Genomic DNA, 17103 nt, shown 5'->3' with positions numbered 1-17103 from the left:
CATTTGGGGCCTACAAATATCTTATTTCCAGGGGTGTTTTATTTTTACACAAGTCCTCCTCAAGGTGGACATAGGGGCCCACCAATTTGTGCTGAACCTCAATAGAGGAAGAACAGACGTCATCGCATCGTCTCCCAGATGATCCAGCATGGCGGCGGTCAAGAGACTGAAACGCGTGGCAGCAGCGCAGCCAGGATTCATGTCTTTTAAATCGTCGGCCGGTTCAGATGACTTGAACAGTGGCCAGAGAAAGCGTGTGAATAAAAATAAGAAAAAGAATTGGAACAAACACAGTGATATTCAAGATGTTGAAGAGTTTTTGGATGACGTGAGACTTCAGGAAAGGGCTACAGGGTGAGCAGCATGTGTTAGCCAATACCTGCTTGCAGTCTAGCTAGCTACAGTTGCTATCTAGCTAGGTGTATTACTTACTGTACCAATAAACGATTATTTAGCAGGTATTGCGACATTATCAAACCACTGATTACTCTAGCTAGTTTTGCATGTCAATCAATCCAAGTCCACTTGGAAAAAATGGAAACACCACTTTGCTAGCTAGCAATGCTAATATACACGTTGGGTTGTTTATTCTAGCTAGCTATGCATTTTTTTAAATATTTTTTTTTACAATTTCCGACATGCATTCCTAGCTATAATCAGTGGTGTAAAGTCACCCAGTAAAATACCACTTGAGTAAAAGTCCGAAAGTATTTGGTTTTATATATACTTAGTATCAAAAGTAAATGGGATTGCTAAAATATACTTAAGTATCAAAAGTAGAAGTATACATTTCAAATGCCTTAGATTAAGCAAACCAGACGGCATATTTTTCTGGGGGGACACACCATTTACAAACGAAGCGTTTGTGTTTAGTGAGTGCCAGATCAGATGCAGCAGGGATGACCAGGGATGTTGTCTTGGTAATTGTGAATTGGACACGTTCCTGTCAAAATGTAAGGGGTACCTTTGGGTTTCAGGGAAAAATGTATGGAGTAAAAAGTACATTTTATTTTTTCTCTGGGATATGTGGGACTGTAGCGGCCCACCTCGCCCACAGCCAGTGAAATTGCAGGGCGCCAAATTCAAAACAGAAATCCCATAATTAAATTTCCTCAAACATACAAGAATTTTACACCATTTTAAAGAAACTTGTAAATCCAGCTACATTGTCCGATTTCAAAAAGACTATACGACGAAGGCACACCAAACGATTGTTAGATCAGCACCTAGTCACAGAAAAAAAACTATTTTTCCAGCCAAAGAGAAGAGTCACAAAAAGCAGAAAGAGAAAATTAGTCACTAACCTTTGACGATCTTCGTCAGATGACACTCATAGAACTTTGTTACACCATACATGTATGTTTTGTTAGATAAAGTTCATATTTATATCCAAAAATCTCAGTTTACATTGGCGTGTTATGTTCAGTAGTTCCAAAACATCAGTGATTTTGCAGAGAGCCACATCAATTTACAGAAATACTCATAATAAACATTGTTAAAAGAAACAAGTTATGCATGTCATTTTAGATCCACTTCTCCTTAATGCAACCGCTGTGTCAGATTTCGGAAAAAGCACACCATGCAATAATCTGAGTACAGCGCTCAGGCACAAAAACAAGCCATACAGAAACCCGCCATGTTTGAGTCAACAGAAATCAGAAATGGCATTTATAAATATTCACTTACCTTTGATCTTCATCAGAATGCACTCCCAGGAATCCCAGTTCCACAAATGTTTGTTTTTGTTCAATAAAGTCCATAATTTATGTCCAAATACCTCCTTTTTGTTCTCGCGTTTGGCCCAGTAATCCAAATTCATATGGCGCAAGCACTAGGTTCAGACAAAGTCAAAAAGTTCCGTTACAGTTCGTAGAAACATGTCAAACGATGTATAGAATCGATCTTTAGGATGTTTTTAACATAAATCTTCAATAATGTTCCAATCAGAGAATTATTTTGTCTTTTGAAATGCAGTGCAACACAGGTTGCACTCATGGGCACACGCATGATCAGCTCATGCCAGACACCTGGTTGAAACAGCTCTCTTTCCCCCTTCATAGTAGAAGCCTCAAACAAGGTTCTAAAGACTGGTGACATCTAGTGGAAGTCTTATGAAGTGCAATATGACCCCACAGACACTGTATATTTAATAGGCAATGACTTGAAAAACTACAAACTTCAGATTTCCCACTTCCTGGTTTGATTTATTTCCTCTGGTTTTTGCCTGAGTTCTGTTATGCTCACAGACATCATTCAAACAGTTTTAGAAACTTCAGTGTTTTCTATCAAAATCTACTAATTGTATGCATATCCTAGCTTCTGTGCCCGAGTAGCAGGCAGTTTACTTTGGGCACGCTTTTCATCCGGAGGTGAAAATAGTGCCCCTACCCTAGAGAAGTTCTTAAGGAATGTAGTAAAGTAAAAGTTGGCAAAAATATAAATAGTAAAGTACAGATACCCGGAAAAACTACTTAAGTAGTACTTTAAAGTATTTTTACTTAAGTAGTTTACACCACAGGCTATAAGCACCCAAACTTGAGCAATACACCTAAATGAATTGTTTCTTGACCGGTTTACTCATTTATGATTCGGCTGCTTTTATGTACTTAGCTAGCTAACATTTATGCTCTTATTTACAGTTTAACACATGCTGTATACCCACATTTTATTTGCTTCAAAATATGAAGTTATTCATTTACTTGTCTAAACCTCTTCTTTCTTTTCGACAGAGGACTGATATCTGAGAAGCCAGATGATAGCCTGTTCTTTGTGGACATTGGAGAGCAGAGAAAATATGTCCAGCCAGGTAAATGATACCACTGTTTATAATAAATACATTTTCTGCTTCAGTTTTGTAAATGTTTAGAGTGTCAAATCACTGATGTTAGTGTTTTCTGTGTCGGATGCCAGAAGTCCAAGAGGGAAAGAAGGGGAAGAAGTCAAAGTCCCGGCCCTTGAGGATAGACCTAATCCTGCAGCATGACTCCCTCGTCCCTCCACCTAAAGAGTGAGTTTCTGACCCTTAACATGGCCCTCTCACCCCCGGCATCCTGCCCCTTACCTGGAGATGGGTCAGTCAAGTTGTGCATGGCACAATGTCCAGTGATGAACCCATCCTTGCGCTCACAGTATTTCCTCTGGAATGTGAAGACAATCATGGAACTCAGGGAGCTGTTGTGTGAACAGTCTTCTGGGAACTGAGGGCAACATGCGGTGCTGCTTCCCCTCTCCGGGGTCGTATGTACTAGAAATGAAACGGAAACTCAGAGGGACTACCTGAACTTACTTTTGTTTTCTGTTGAGAAAGGTTTTCCTACTGTTTGCACGAACTAATACAACCCAGATATGCTTCCACGTTATAAACTGAAGCCATGCAGCAAGGCTATATTTTGAAAGTACACAAGTGTACTTAGGTTAGTTTATTCCTCATTCTCATAATAAACTGTGATTGTGCACTGAATTCTTCCTTTTCTTGGGGACACTACTTAAAATTCAGTTCCCTCTCTCCCCTAGTATTTTGGCCCACCAGCAACCGAATGCAAAGAAACTCCGCCGCATTGCAGAGAATGCAGAGAAATTGGCGGCCATGGGTGTGTTACCACGGAGACAGAAACGGCTCTTGAACCGCAGACCGGCAATTACAGCGTCAAAATCAAAAACGGCGGCCAACAACTTCCCAGACAGACCCTATTATGATCTGTGGGGAGGTGATGGTAAGTTTGACTATTCAAAAATGCTAAATTATTTCGAAATAAATCCTGGAGTTCTTTTGTCTGTGTTTGTGACCATCTTTTCTACATATTGCAGCCAAAGAGACAGCTGATCCTTACTACCTTGAGCAAACAGGGAAGAAGCGTGTGAAGGTGAGAAGAATACTGCATTGTCACTGCCTGAAAGTTTATAGTTTCTCAGTATTGTATGTGCTGCATAGTGAAGAGGGATACTTAGGCAAATGGGAGCGTTTGTATATTTACTGTCTGACCATAGGTTTTTAACACGGTCTTGTTCACTCTTAGCGACCAGAGAAGCTCAACTCAAAGCCCTCTGTTCTCCCGGCAGTGGAAGTCATAGCCCCCGGAGGCTCCTACAACCCAGACTTCTTCTCCCATCAGGTAACTTACTACACTTAACAACAGTGAAAAACGCAAACCTTCAATCTTGGTTCGTTCTAGAGGTCAACCGGTTGATTTTTCAATACCGATACCAATTATTGGAGGACCAAAAAAAGCCGATACGATTAATCAGACGATCAATTTAAATGGATTTATTTGTAATAATGACAATACTGAATGAACACTTATTTTAACTTAATATAATAAATCAATATAATCAATTTAGCCTCAAATAAATTATGAAACATGTTCAATTTTTTGGTTTAAGTAATGCAAAAACAGTGTTGGAGAAGAAAGTAAAAGTGCAATATGTGCCATGTAAGAAAGCTAACGTTTAAGTTCCTTGCTTAGAACATGAGAACATATGAAAGCTTCGTGGTTCCTTTTAACATGAGTCTTCAATATTACTATTGGAAGTTCTTATAGACACTTTAGTATTGCCAGGGAAACAGTATAGCTTCCCTCTCCTCGCCCCTACCTGGGCTCGAACCAGGAACACATCGACAACAGCCACCCTCGAAGCATCGTTACCCATTGCTCCACAAAAGCTGCGGCCCTTGCAGAGCAAGGGGAACAACTACTCCAAGTCTCAGAGCGAGTGACGTTTGAAACGCTATTAGCGCGTACCCTGCTAACTAGCTAGCCATTTCACATCGGTTAAACCAGCCTAATCTCGGGAGTTGATGGGCTTGAAGTCAATAACAGCTCAATGCTTGAAGCACAGCGAAGAGCTGCTAGCAAACACACAAAAGTGCTGTTTGAATGAATGCTTACGAGCCTGCTGCTGCCTACCCTCGCTCAGTCAGACTGCTCTATCAAATCATAGACTTAATTATATAACATAACAACACACAGAGATATGAACCGTAGGTCATTAATATGGTAGAATCCGGAAACTATCATTTCGCAAAACGTTTATTCTTTCAGTGAGATAAAATACGGAACGGTTCTGTATCTAACTGATGGCATCCCTAAGTCTAAATATTGCTGTTACATTGTACACCCCAAAAATGTTATGTCATCATTATGTACAATTCTGGCAAATTAATTACGGTCTTTGTTAGGAATCAATGGAATTCACACAGTTCGCAACGAGCCAGGTGGCCCAAACTGCTGCATATACCCTGACTGCTTGCACGGCACGCAAGAGAAGTGACACAATTTCCGTAGTCTTAAGAAATTCATGTTAAGCAGGCTATATTAACTAATTATGCAGGTTTACAAATATATACGTGTGTATTGATTTTAACCCCTCGACAACATTCCACCGAAAAGGAAGCGCGCGAAATTCAAATAATATTTTTTAGAAATATGTAACTTTCGCACATCAAGTCCAATACAGCAAATGAAAGATAAACATCTTGTTAATCTACACATCTTGTCAGATTTTAAAAATGCTTTACAGCTAAAGCACAACACATGACTGTTAGGTCATAGCCAAGTCGAAAAACACAGCCATTTTTCCAGCCAAAGATGGGAGTCACAAAAAGCAGAAATATAGATCAAATGAATCACTAACCTTTGATGATCTTCATCAGATGACACTCATAGGACATCATGTTACACCATGTTTTGTTCGATAATGTGCATATTTATATACAAAAATGTCAGTTTACATTGGCGTCTTACGTGCAGCAAAGTTTTGATTCCAAAACATCTGGTGATTTTGCTGAAATACTCATAATAAACATTGATAAAAGATGTGTTATTCAGAGTTAAAGAGACTTCTCCTTAATACAACTGCTGTGTCAGATTTTTAAAAAACTTCATAAAGCATAATCTGAGAACGGCGCTCAGAACCCAAAACAGCCAGAGGATTATCCGCCATTTTGGAATCAACAAAGTTAGAAACAATACCATAAATATTCACTTACCTTTGATCTTCATCAGAAGGCACTCCCAGGAATCACAGTTAGACAATAAATGACTGATTTGTTCCATCATCGATGTCCAAATAGCTACATGTTGCTAACGTGTTTAGCCCAGTAATCAATCTTCATGAGGCGCGAGCATTTCGTCCAGACAAAAACTCAAAGTTCCGTTACAGTCCTTTAGAAACATGTCAAACGATGTATGGAATCAATCTTTAGGATGTTTTTAACATAAAACATCAATAATGTTCCAACTGGAGAATTCCTTTGTCTTCGGAAAAGCACTGGAACGAGAAGTAACTCTGTCGAGAGCGTGCATCAAGAGACCACTGACTCGAATAGGTCTCCTGAGCCCCTCCTTTATAGTAGAATCCTCAAAACAATTTCTAAAGACCGTGGACATCTAGTGGAAGCCCTAGGAAGTGCAACCTCATCCATATCTCAATGTGTATTCGTTAGGCCTAGCTTTGAAAAACTACAAACCTCAATGTCCCACTTCCTGGTTGGATTCTTTTCAGGTTTTCACCTGCCATGCCATATGGGTTCTGTTATACTCAGACTGTTATGTTCAAACAGTTTTAGAAAGAGTGCTTTTTTTGCGAATGCGCTTGTTAAATCATCCCCTGTTTGGCAAAGTAGGCTGTGATTCGATGAGAAATGAACTTCTTATGGATCAGTGGACGCTAGCGTCCCACCTCGACAACTTCCAGAGAAAGTGCAGGGCGCCAAATTCAAATTAAATTACTATAAATATTTAACTTTCATGAAATCACAAGTGCAATACATCAAAATAAAGCTTAACTTGTTGTTAATCCAGCCGCCATGTCAGATTTCAAAAAGGCTTTACGGCGAAGGCAAACCATGCGATTATCTGAGGACAGCGCTCAGCACACAAAACATTACAAACAGTTAGCAGCCAGGTAGATTAGTCACAAAAGTCAGAAATAGCAGTAAAATGAATCACTTACCTTTGATCTTCGTATGGTTGTACTCACAATACTCCCAGTTACACAAATGTTAGTTTTGTTCGATAGTCACTCTTTATATCCAAAAACTGAAATTTTGTTGGCATGTTTTGTTCAGTAATCCAATGGCTCAAATGCGGTCACAAGAGACAGACGAAAATTCCAAATAGTATCCGGAAAGTTCGTAGAAACATGTCAAACGATGTTTATAATCAATCCTCAGGTTGTTTTTAGTCTAAATAATCAATAATATTTCAACCAGACAATATTATGTTAAGATTGTTTTTTACAAGGTAGGTTTAATGCTAGCTAGCACCTTACCTTGACTTACCTCGTGTAACAGGTAGTCAGCCTGCCATGCAGGCTCCTCGTGGAATGCAATATAAGACAGGTTGTTAGAGCGTTGGACTAGTAACCGGAAGGTTGCAAAAACGAATCCTCGAGCTGACAAGATCAAAAATCTGTCGTTATGCCCCTGAACAGGGCTGTTAACCCACCGTTCCTAGGCCATCATTGAAAATAAGAATGTGTTCTTAACTGACTTGCCTAGTTAAATCCAAGTTGGCGTAGCAGTCGGACGTCGTGTCGTGTCCCTTGTATATATCGTTTTTTAATTTAAAAAAAATTCTTCACATATCTTAAAATATTTTGCTAAACCTCAACTTCTAAATACTCTCCTGCAACCCGCCTCACCCAATGTAGCTATTTTTTTCTAAAGTATTTATATCTACTTTGGATCCGGAACCCCTCAACTGAAGCTCGCTACCAGCTATCAGTCAGCAAACCATTGCTAGTGGTCTTCAGCTAACCGGTCATCAGCTAACCTTTAGCTCGGAAAGCTCTCGCCAGTTCGAACAACGCGACTCTAACCAGAGCATAACGGACGTATATTTTTTTTATCACCGGATTCCCACCGCAAACGGAAAATTTTCAGCTGGATTCTTCACAACTAGCTATCTAGCTAACCGCAACCCCGGATGATTACTCCTGGCTAGCGTTTCCACCGACTTAGCTTGAAGCTTGCCCGGCCAGAGCTCCTGTGCTACCACCGAAGCATACTCCTGGGCTACAATATCCGGACCCACGACCGGTCTATCGATGTCACCGCATGAAGAGGAATAAACAGACTCACCCCATCGCGATGTCCCCCAAAGGCTAACTTTCTAGCCCTTGCTATCTCATTGCTTGCTAATTCGGCCTGCTAACTGCTACCTTGTTTAGCCCCGGTCCGCTAACTGCTACCTTGTTTAGCCCTGGCCTACTAACTGTTAGGTTGTTAGCACAGGCCTGCTAACAGTCTGAATCGCCGCGTCCCAAACACCCATATTTACTTTCTATTTCTTTTCGATTTTTAATTTGTTTATACCTTCCGGTAACCTGCCTCACCCAATGTGATACAGAATCGCTATTATTTTGAATTCTTAGAACACACTCAAGAACCTCCAGAAGCTAACCAGCTAACTTACTACAAGCTATTTAGTCATTGTTAGCCACTGCTAGCGGCTTTTACCTTTTGCACAGCCAGACAGTTTTTTAAAACCTGGATAACACTCGCCAATCCAGCTTCCCTGCCCCATCCACCGCTGCCCCCCTGGACACTGATCACTTGGCTACATAGCTGATGCATGCTGGACTGTCAATTTAATCACGGTACTCCATTCTGCTTGTTTATGTTTTATCTGTCGGCCCCAGCCGCACTCAGGCTCTGTGTGTAGTTAATCCGACCCTCCCTGCCTAGTCAACACAATTTTACCTGCTGTTGTTGTGCTAGCTGATTAGCTGTTGTTGTCTCACCTACTGTTTTAACTAGCTCTCCCAATTCAACACCTGTGATTACTGTATGCCTCGCTGTATGTCTCTCTCAAATGTCAATATGCCTTGTATACTGTTGTTCAGGTTAGTTATCATTGTTTACAATGGAGCCCCTAGTTCCACTCTTCATACCCCTGATACCTCCTTTGTCCCACCTCCCACACATGCAGTGACCTCACCCATTACAACCAGCATGTCCAGAGATACAACCTCTCTCATCATCACCCAGGGCCAGGGCTTACCTCCGCTGTATCCGCACCCCACCATACCCCTGTCTGCGCATTATGCCCTGAATATATTCTACCATGCCCAGAAATCTGCTCCTTTTATTCTCTGTCCCCAACGCTCTAGGCAATCAGTTTTGATAGCCTTTAGCTGCACCCTCATACTACTCCTCTGTTCTGCAGGTGATGTGGAGGTAAACCCAGGCCCTGCATGTCCCCAGGCACCCTCATTTGTTGACTTATGTAATCGAAAAAGCCTTGGTTTCATGCATGTCAACATCAGAAGCCTCCTCCCTAAGTTTGTTTTACTCACTGCTTTAGCACACTCTGCTAACCCTGATGTCCTTGCCGTGTCTGAATCCTGGCTCAGGAAGGCCATCAAAAATTCTGAGATTTCCATACCCAACTATAACATCTTCCGTCAAGATAGAACTGCCAAAGGGGGAGGAGTTGCAGTCTACTGCAGAGATAGCCTGCAAAGTAATGTCATACTTTCCAGGTCCATACCCAAACAGTTCGAACTACTAATTTTGAAAATTACTCTCTCCAGAAATAAGTCTCTCACTGTTGCCATCTGCTACCGACCCCCCCTCAGCACCCAGCTGTGCCCTGGACACCATTTGTGAATTGATCGCCCCCCATCTAGCTTGAGAGTTTATTCTGTTAGGTGACCTAAACTGGGATATGCTTAACACCCCGGCAGTCCTACAATCTAAGCTAGATGCCCTCAATCTCACACAAATCATCAAGGAACCCACCAGGTACAACCCTAAATCTGTAAACAAGGGCACCCTCATAGACGTCATCCTGATCAACTGGCCCTCCAAATACACCTCCGCTGTCTTCAACCAGGATCTCAGCGATCACTGCCTCATTGCCTGTATCCGCTACGGAGCCGCAGTCAAACGACCACCCCTGTCAAACGCTCCCTAAGACACTTCTGTGAGCAGGCCGTTCTAATCGACCTGGCCCGGGTATCCTGGAAGGACATTGACCTCATCCCGTCAGTTGAGGATGCCTGGTCATTCTTTAAAAGTAACTTCCTCACCATTTTAGATAAGCATGCAACGTTCAAAAAATGCAGGAACCAATACACGCAGTCAGTCAGGAAAGCTAAGGCGAGCTTCTTCAGGCAGAAGTTTGCATCCTGTAGCTCCAACTCCAAAAAGTTCTGAGACACTGAAGTCCATGGAGAACAAGAGCACCTCCTCCCAGCTGCCACTGCACTGAGGCTAGGTAACACGGTCACCGCCAATAAAGCCATGATTATCAAAAACTTCAACATGCATTTCTCAACGGCTGGCCATGCCTTCCGCCTGGCTACTCCAACCTCGGCCAACAGCCCCCCCCCGGCAGCTACTCGCTCAAGCCTCTTCAGGTTCTCCTTTACCCAAATCCAGATAGCAGATGTTCTGAAAGAGCTGCAAAACCTGGACCTGTACAAATCAGCTGGGCTTGACAATCTGGACCCTCTATTTCTGAAACTATTCGCCGCCATTGTCGCAACCCCTATTACCAGCCTGTTCAACCTCTCTTTCATATCGTCTGAGATCCCCAAGGATTGGAAAGCTGCCACAGTCATCCCCCTCTTCAAAGGGTGAGACACCCTGGACCCAAACTGTTACAGACCTATATCCATCCTGCCCTGCCTATCTAAGGTCTTCGAAAGCCAAGTCAACAAACAGGTCACTGACCATCTCGGATCCCACCGTACCTTCTCCGCTGTGCACTCTGGTTTCCGAGCCGGTCACGGGTGCACCTCAGCCACGCTCAAGGTACTAAACGATATCATAACCGCCATCAATAAAAGACAGTACTGTGCAGCCGTCTTCATCGACCTTGCCAAGGCTTTCGACTCGGTCAATCATCATATTCTTATCGCCAGACTCCGTAGCCTCGGTTTTTCGGATGACTGCCTTGCCTGGTTCACCAATTACTTTGCAGACAGAGTTCAGTGTGTCAAATCGGAGGGCATGCTGTCCGGTCCTCTGGCAGTCTCTATGGGGGTGCCACGGGGTTCAATCCTCAGGCCAACTCTTTTTTTCTGTATATATATCAATGATGTTGCTCTTGCTGCGGGCGATTCCCTGATCCACCTCTACACAGACGACACCATTCTATATACTTCCGGCCCGTCCTTGGACACTGTGCTATCTAACCTCCAAACGAGCTTCAATGCCATACAACACTCCTTCCGTGGCCTCCAACTGCTCTTAAACGCTAGTAAAACCAAATGCATGCTTTTCAACCATTCGCTGCCTGCACCCGCACGCCTGACCAGCATCACCACCCTGGTTCCAACCTTGAATATGTGGACATCTATAAGTACCTAGGTGTCTGGCTAGACTGTAAACTCTCCAATCGAAAATCAAATCAAGAGTCTGCTTTCTATTCGGCAACAAAGCCTCCTTCACTCACGCCGCCAAACTTACCCGAGTAAAACTGACTATCCTACCGATCCTCGACTTCAGCGATGTCATCTACAAAATTGCTTCCAACACTCTACTCAGCAAACTGGATGCAGTTTATCACAGTGCCATCCGTTTTGTCACTAAAGCACCTTATACCACCCACCACTGCGACTTGTATGCTCTAGTCGGCTGGCCCTCGCTACATATTCGTCGCCAGACCCACTGGCTCCAGGTCATCTACAAGTCCATGCTAGGTAAAGCTCCACCTGATCTCAGTTCACTGGTCACGATGGCAACACCCATCCGTAGCACGCGCTCCAGCAGGTGTATCTCACTGATCATTCCTAAAGCCAACACCTCATTTGGCGGCCTTTTGTTCCAGTTCTCTGCTGCCTGTGACTGGAACGAATTGCAAAAATCGCTGGAGACTTATCTCCCTCACCAACTTCAAACATCTGCTATCTGAGCAGCTAACCGATCGCTGCAGCTGTACATAGTCTATCGGTAAATAGCCCACCCATTTTTACCTACCTCATCCCCATACTGTTTGTTTATTTACTTTTCTGCTCTTTTGCACACCAATATCTCTACCTGTACATGACCATCTGATCATTTATCACTCCAGTGTTAATCTGCAAAATTGTAATCATTCGCCTACCTCATGCCTTTTGCACACAATGTATATAGACTCCCCTTTTTTTTCCTTTTTTCCTACTGTGTTATTGACTTGTTAATTGTTTACTCCATGTGTAACTCTGCTGTCTGTTCACACTGCTATGCTTTATCTTGGCCAGGTCGCAGTTGCAAATGAGAACTTGTTCTCAACTAGCCTACCTGGTTAAATAAAGGTGAAAAAAATAAAGGTGTAAATAAAAATACAGATTACTGATTGTTATGAAACCTTGAAATCGGCCATTTCGATTAATCGGTCGACCTCTAGTTCGTTCAATGTTTCTGCTCGCTTGGTGTGTGTGTGAGGATCTGTCTTTTCACGTTGAGTAATGCTGTGGTTGATGTATTGAAGTGCTGACCTTTCTCTCAGGCCTTGTTACTAGAGGCCCATGAGGTGGAGGTGAAGCGGGAGAGAGCGGAGCTGAGAATAGAGAGACAGCTGGCTGTCAACCGAGAGGATACCGCCACTGAGGTACAACATCAGTACACCCCTCCCCCCGCCGCTCAACTGTTCATCGTTTCACAATTCAGACCTGTATGTGGTCTGTCCAGCTCAATTTTGCCTGACCTTCCTCGCTGTTTCTCTGCAGGAGACAGTCTTCCAGGAACTAGTGGAAGGGCTAGTAGAAGAGGAGGAAGATGAAGATGAGGAGGAAGAGGATGTTTCTATTCGTGGTGGCTTGCAGCAGGAGAAAAAGACAGAGAAAGAAAGGAGGCGAGAGAGAGCCGACAAGATAAAGGTACGCGAGACTACAAAGTCTTTTCCCCACTAACGTGCCCTAGTCTTTCCCCTCCATGTGCTAGCTTAGGATCTGACCGACAGTGTCTCTCTCGCTGTGCAGTCGCAACAGAAGCAGGCAGCAAGGGTGTTCACTGACAAGAAGCAGCAGCTCTTCCAGCTGCGCTCCATCCAGGCGACCCTGAAGAGGGGGGAGCAGCAGACTAGAGAGAGGGTGGCCCAGCGCAAGGCCAACCAGGAGGCAGAGAAGTCCATGCCTCGACGTCTTGGCAGACTCAGGTCAGTACCTCCACAGGGCTGCCACTGTTATCTGCTATCTTGGTTATTTATTACAATTTTATACCTAGAGTGAGATGCAACTGTTCCCCCATTTTGCAAAGCAGATCAAGTAAATTGCATCATAGTATGAACTGTAAGTAGTCCTAGACATTTCTGTAACAATGGGCTCCAGAAGAGCCTATACCCCATTCCAAACCAAATAATTTAGCCTTATTTCTATAGTGCTGCTTTCCCTTAAGTGTGAGTTGTGTCTGCTGCTGTTTTGTCTATTGTCTCCATACTGTCTGAACTTGTCCCCCACATATCTCCCCAGGTTCCAGGCTCAGGATCTAGAGGTCCAGCTAAGTGATGAGATTCCTGGATCCCTGCGTACACTCAAGGTTTGACTGACTGTATCCCACTCACATTCTACAATACAATCATACTCGGCTGACCTTTGAACCCATATCCATGTACACTAACGTTCAAAAGTTTGGGGTCACTTAGTCCTTGTTTTTTAAACAAAAGCCCTTTTCTTTTTTTGTCCATTAAAATAACATCAAATTGATCAGAAATACAGTGTAGACATTGTTAATGTTGTAAATTATTATTGTAGCTTGAAACTGCTTTTATTTTTTACATGGAATATCTACATAGGCGTACAGAGGCCCATTATCAGCAACCATCACTCCTGTGTTCCAATGGCACGTTGTGTTAGCTAATCCAAGTTTATCATTTTAAAAGGCTAATAGGTCATTAGAAAATCCTTTTGCAATTATGTTAACACAGCTGAAAACTGTTGGCCTGAACAGTTTGCACTGTTCTGTGAAGGGAGTAGTACACAGCGTTGTACGGGATCTTCAGTTTCTTGGCAATTTCTCTCATGGAATAGCCTTAATTTCTCAGAACAAGAATAAACTGATGCGTTTCTGAAGAAAGGTCTTTGTTTCTGGCCATTTTGAGCCTGTATTCGAACCCACAAATGCTGATGATCCAGATACTCAACTAGTCTGAAGAAGGCCCGTTTTATTGCTTATTTAATCAGAACAGTTTTCAGCTGTGCTAACGTCATTGCAAAAGTGTTTTCTAACCAATTAGCTAATCAAAGTTCCTCATTTTAAAATGCTAACACAACGTGCCATTGGAACAAAGGAGTGATGGTTATTGATAATGGGCCTATGTAGATATTCCATTACAAAATCAGCCATTTCCAGCTACAACAGTCATTAACAATGTCTAAACTTTTTCTGATCAATTTACTGTTATTTTAATGGACGAAAAATGCGCTTTTGTTTCAAAAACAAGGACATTTCAAAGTGACCGCAAACTTTTGAACGATAGTGTATGTGGAACTGAAATGCTGAAAAGTTTCAGGATAGCAACGTGAATCCCTTCAATAACGTCTCACGTTGACCCCTGTTTTGGCGCAAGGTCCTTCATCAGAACACTCATCTATATGGGTTTACTAACATGTTTCCCTTCACATGTAATTATGTGTCCTGCAGCCAGAGGGCAGTGTCCTCAAGGACCGCTTCAAGAGTATGCAGAAGAGAAACATGATTGAGCCCAGAGAACGAGCCAAGTAAGTTATTCTCCCTTTAAAAACAAACAGCATCTCATGTCAGAAATATATTTGCCTCTAATGGATATTGAACTGTGATGTCATATACCTAGTGTGTCTGTAACTTTCTTAGTGGAACTTTCTAGATTTGTTTTTGTTTATTTCCAGAGAGTTATACTACAAAGTAGGATCAATGCGTTAGCCCGTTAACTTGCCTAAATATTGTGAAATAACTTTTTAGAAAGCTGAGCTTGAAATGGGAATGATCTGACTAAAACACATGTTTGACTTCCTTAATGAACCAGAAAATCAGTAGTTATTTTTGGTTGTTTATCAACGTTAGCTGGGTAACTGTGTTGTAGTGCACCCCCTCTGTTGGTTCAGTCAGCTTGAGCCTGACTGTGTCCAGTGGTGATCCCATCCTCACGATAACAGCATTTCCTCGGAAATGTGAAGACAATCATGGACCTCGGGGAGCTGTTGTGTAAACAGCCTCCTGGGAACTGAGGGCAACACGCTATGCTGCTTTCCCTCCACGTCTCCTTTTGTTTTTCTTGTACAAGAGAATATAGTCTTGATTTGATGTGAAGCCGTTGACGTGCTTGAGAATGGACAGTGTTTGATTGTGTGCTCTGCCTCCTCACACAGGTTCAAGAGGAGACACAAGGTGAAGTATGTTGAGAAGAGGGCCTTCAGGGAGATCACCTAGAGACCAAACCAACCTCTGGAACTGTTCAAGACTGGCGTCACGAACAACACGGCGACACCCACCACTGAGTGACATCCAGCCAGAGAGCTACTGTTTGGCCCATCAATTGTCATCAATCAACTCGGCCCATTTTTTTTGTCATTGATGGATTTGCCACCTTTTTAAATCTGTTGGAAAATGTTGAATTCCCCACAACTTGTAACATTTGCCAGGCCTTGATATTTTCACACATCTATATACAACATAAACCAGCCCAACCCAGGTAGTATTATACAGATTCAGTCTAATGTATTTTGAGGTCAAATGAGTTCATTGGCAGGATATTTAAATCATCTGGATCTGTCAACATCAGTTGAGAACGTTAGACTTCAGAAGGGTGCTCTCCTGTCTCCCTCCCAGTTGGTAATCTTGTCTTTCGCTCTCATCAAACCAAGATTAATACCCTCGTTAGAAGGGGTGGATGCCTGAGTGAATACGCAAAGCGATTAATGACATAGTAACGTTTAAAACCACGTGTCAAGAGTTGGACTTGTGTGCGTTCTGTCACTTGCATCTGTTTTTGTGTACAAAATCCCTTTATTTGCCATAATCTGACTTGATTTCATTAAAACAAGTGAATTATTGACATTGTTTTTACTGACTGCTATTTAAATGCCTGTGGTAACAATATAATTGTTTTGGCCTATTCAATCCCAAAATATATTGTATTTCATAGTGGGATTAAATTATTTTATTGTACTTTTGTCTACACAATTCTGCCAAAGTGGATGAAATGCAAAAAATAAATAAATGAATTAAAAGGGTTAGTCATTCAAACATTTTGTCAACCCCAAACATACCGCTAATCCTCTGGCCTGCCAGCCAGGTACTATCCAGGGCCCACATTACCCTGCCCCTACCCACAGTGTAGTTACCCTCAACACACTGATGGCTCTGAGACTGCCCACAGTAAACCTTAACTATGTTATGGCCGTTGACAGCAATAGGAGTAAAAAGGCACATTTCACAATGCAATGGACAATAATGTTCTCGTTTAATCTATTCTGTCAATGCTACCAGCCATCTTGGTGTTCATTTTGGTTCACCAAGACCGTCAGTCATTTTGAGTGTTCAGATTTAGGTGTGTTTGAGAGCGATGGTTTTCATGTTTTTCTCCGATTCTCCCTCACCTCACGTGCGAGCCGTTGATGGAACCAGATTGCCTTAGCATGAGGTAGATGACTGTGGAGCGCCGTGAGTGGAGTCGAGCGGTACACATTATGAACGCTCTCACTGTTCACCTGCATCACTTCATTACAGTGTGTCTCACGGCTCCCCGAGCACATCGGTGTGCTGAGCCAGCAACCATCAGTCTCCTCACCTATAGTCCTATATACCGGTCTTCAAGCTGTCCTTTCTCCTATCTCAAAGACACATGAATAGTGAAGGTGAGTGGGGAATACCTCATCCCCTCCCGACTGCACTGATACTGACCATAACTCACTCGCTCAGGACATGACTATGTCAAAGACCTTTCTCTTGGGAGGTATTTCTAATCTTCACCTGAACCTCACAGTGGATGCTCCCATGAATGTGAGAGGATGGGTAACAGAGTGATATGAACTGTGTACATACAGTAGCTTTACAAGTCAGATCCCACGTTTGTATTCACCAGGGAGGATAAGGGTCTGGATCCTTGTGACTGCTCTCCATGAGTCCTCCCAGTCCGGCGTATTGTGCTGGTGTCCAGCTGATGATACACAGACACACTAGTATATACACCTTGTAAA

At 42.7% G+C, this 17103-nt stretch overlaps 1 protein-coding gene across 1 annotated transcript; it reads left to right on the top strand.

The window, feature by feature from the left end:
- Positions 1-71: 71 nt before the first annotated feature.
- Positions 72-15957, top strand: nop53 (NOP53 ribosome biogenesis factor). Its single transcript, XM_046294578.1, has 12 exons — positions 72-354; positions 2730-2806; positions 2911-3007; positions 3514-3713; positions 3808-3863; positions 4017-4112; positions 12438-12539; positions 12658-12807; positions 12910-13085; positions 13399-13465; positions 14570-14646; positions 15274-15957. The coding sequence occupies exons 1-12, from the start codon at positions 149-151 to the stop codon at positions 15332-15334; spliced, it is 1365 nt and encodes a 454-aa protein (XP_046150534.1). The 5' UTR covers positions 72-148; the 3' UTR covers positions 15335-15957.
- Positions 15958-17103: the final 1146 nt, after the last annotated feature.

Source organism: Oncorhynchus gorbuscha, linkage group LG13 (assembly GCF_021184085.1).
Source record: "Oncorhynchus gorbuscha isolate QuinsamMale2020 ecotype Even-year linkage group LG13, OgorEven_v1.0, whole genome shotgun sequence".
NCBI lineage: Eukaryota > Metazoa > Chordata > Actinopteri > Salmoniformes > Salmonidae > Oncorhynchus > Oncorhynchus gorbuscha.
This window is presented reverse-complemented; position numbering and strand designations above follow the sequence as displayed.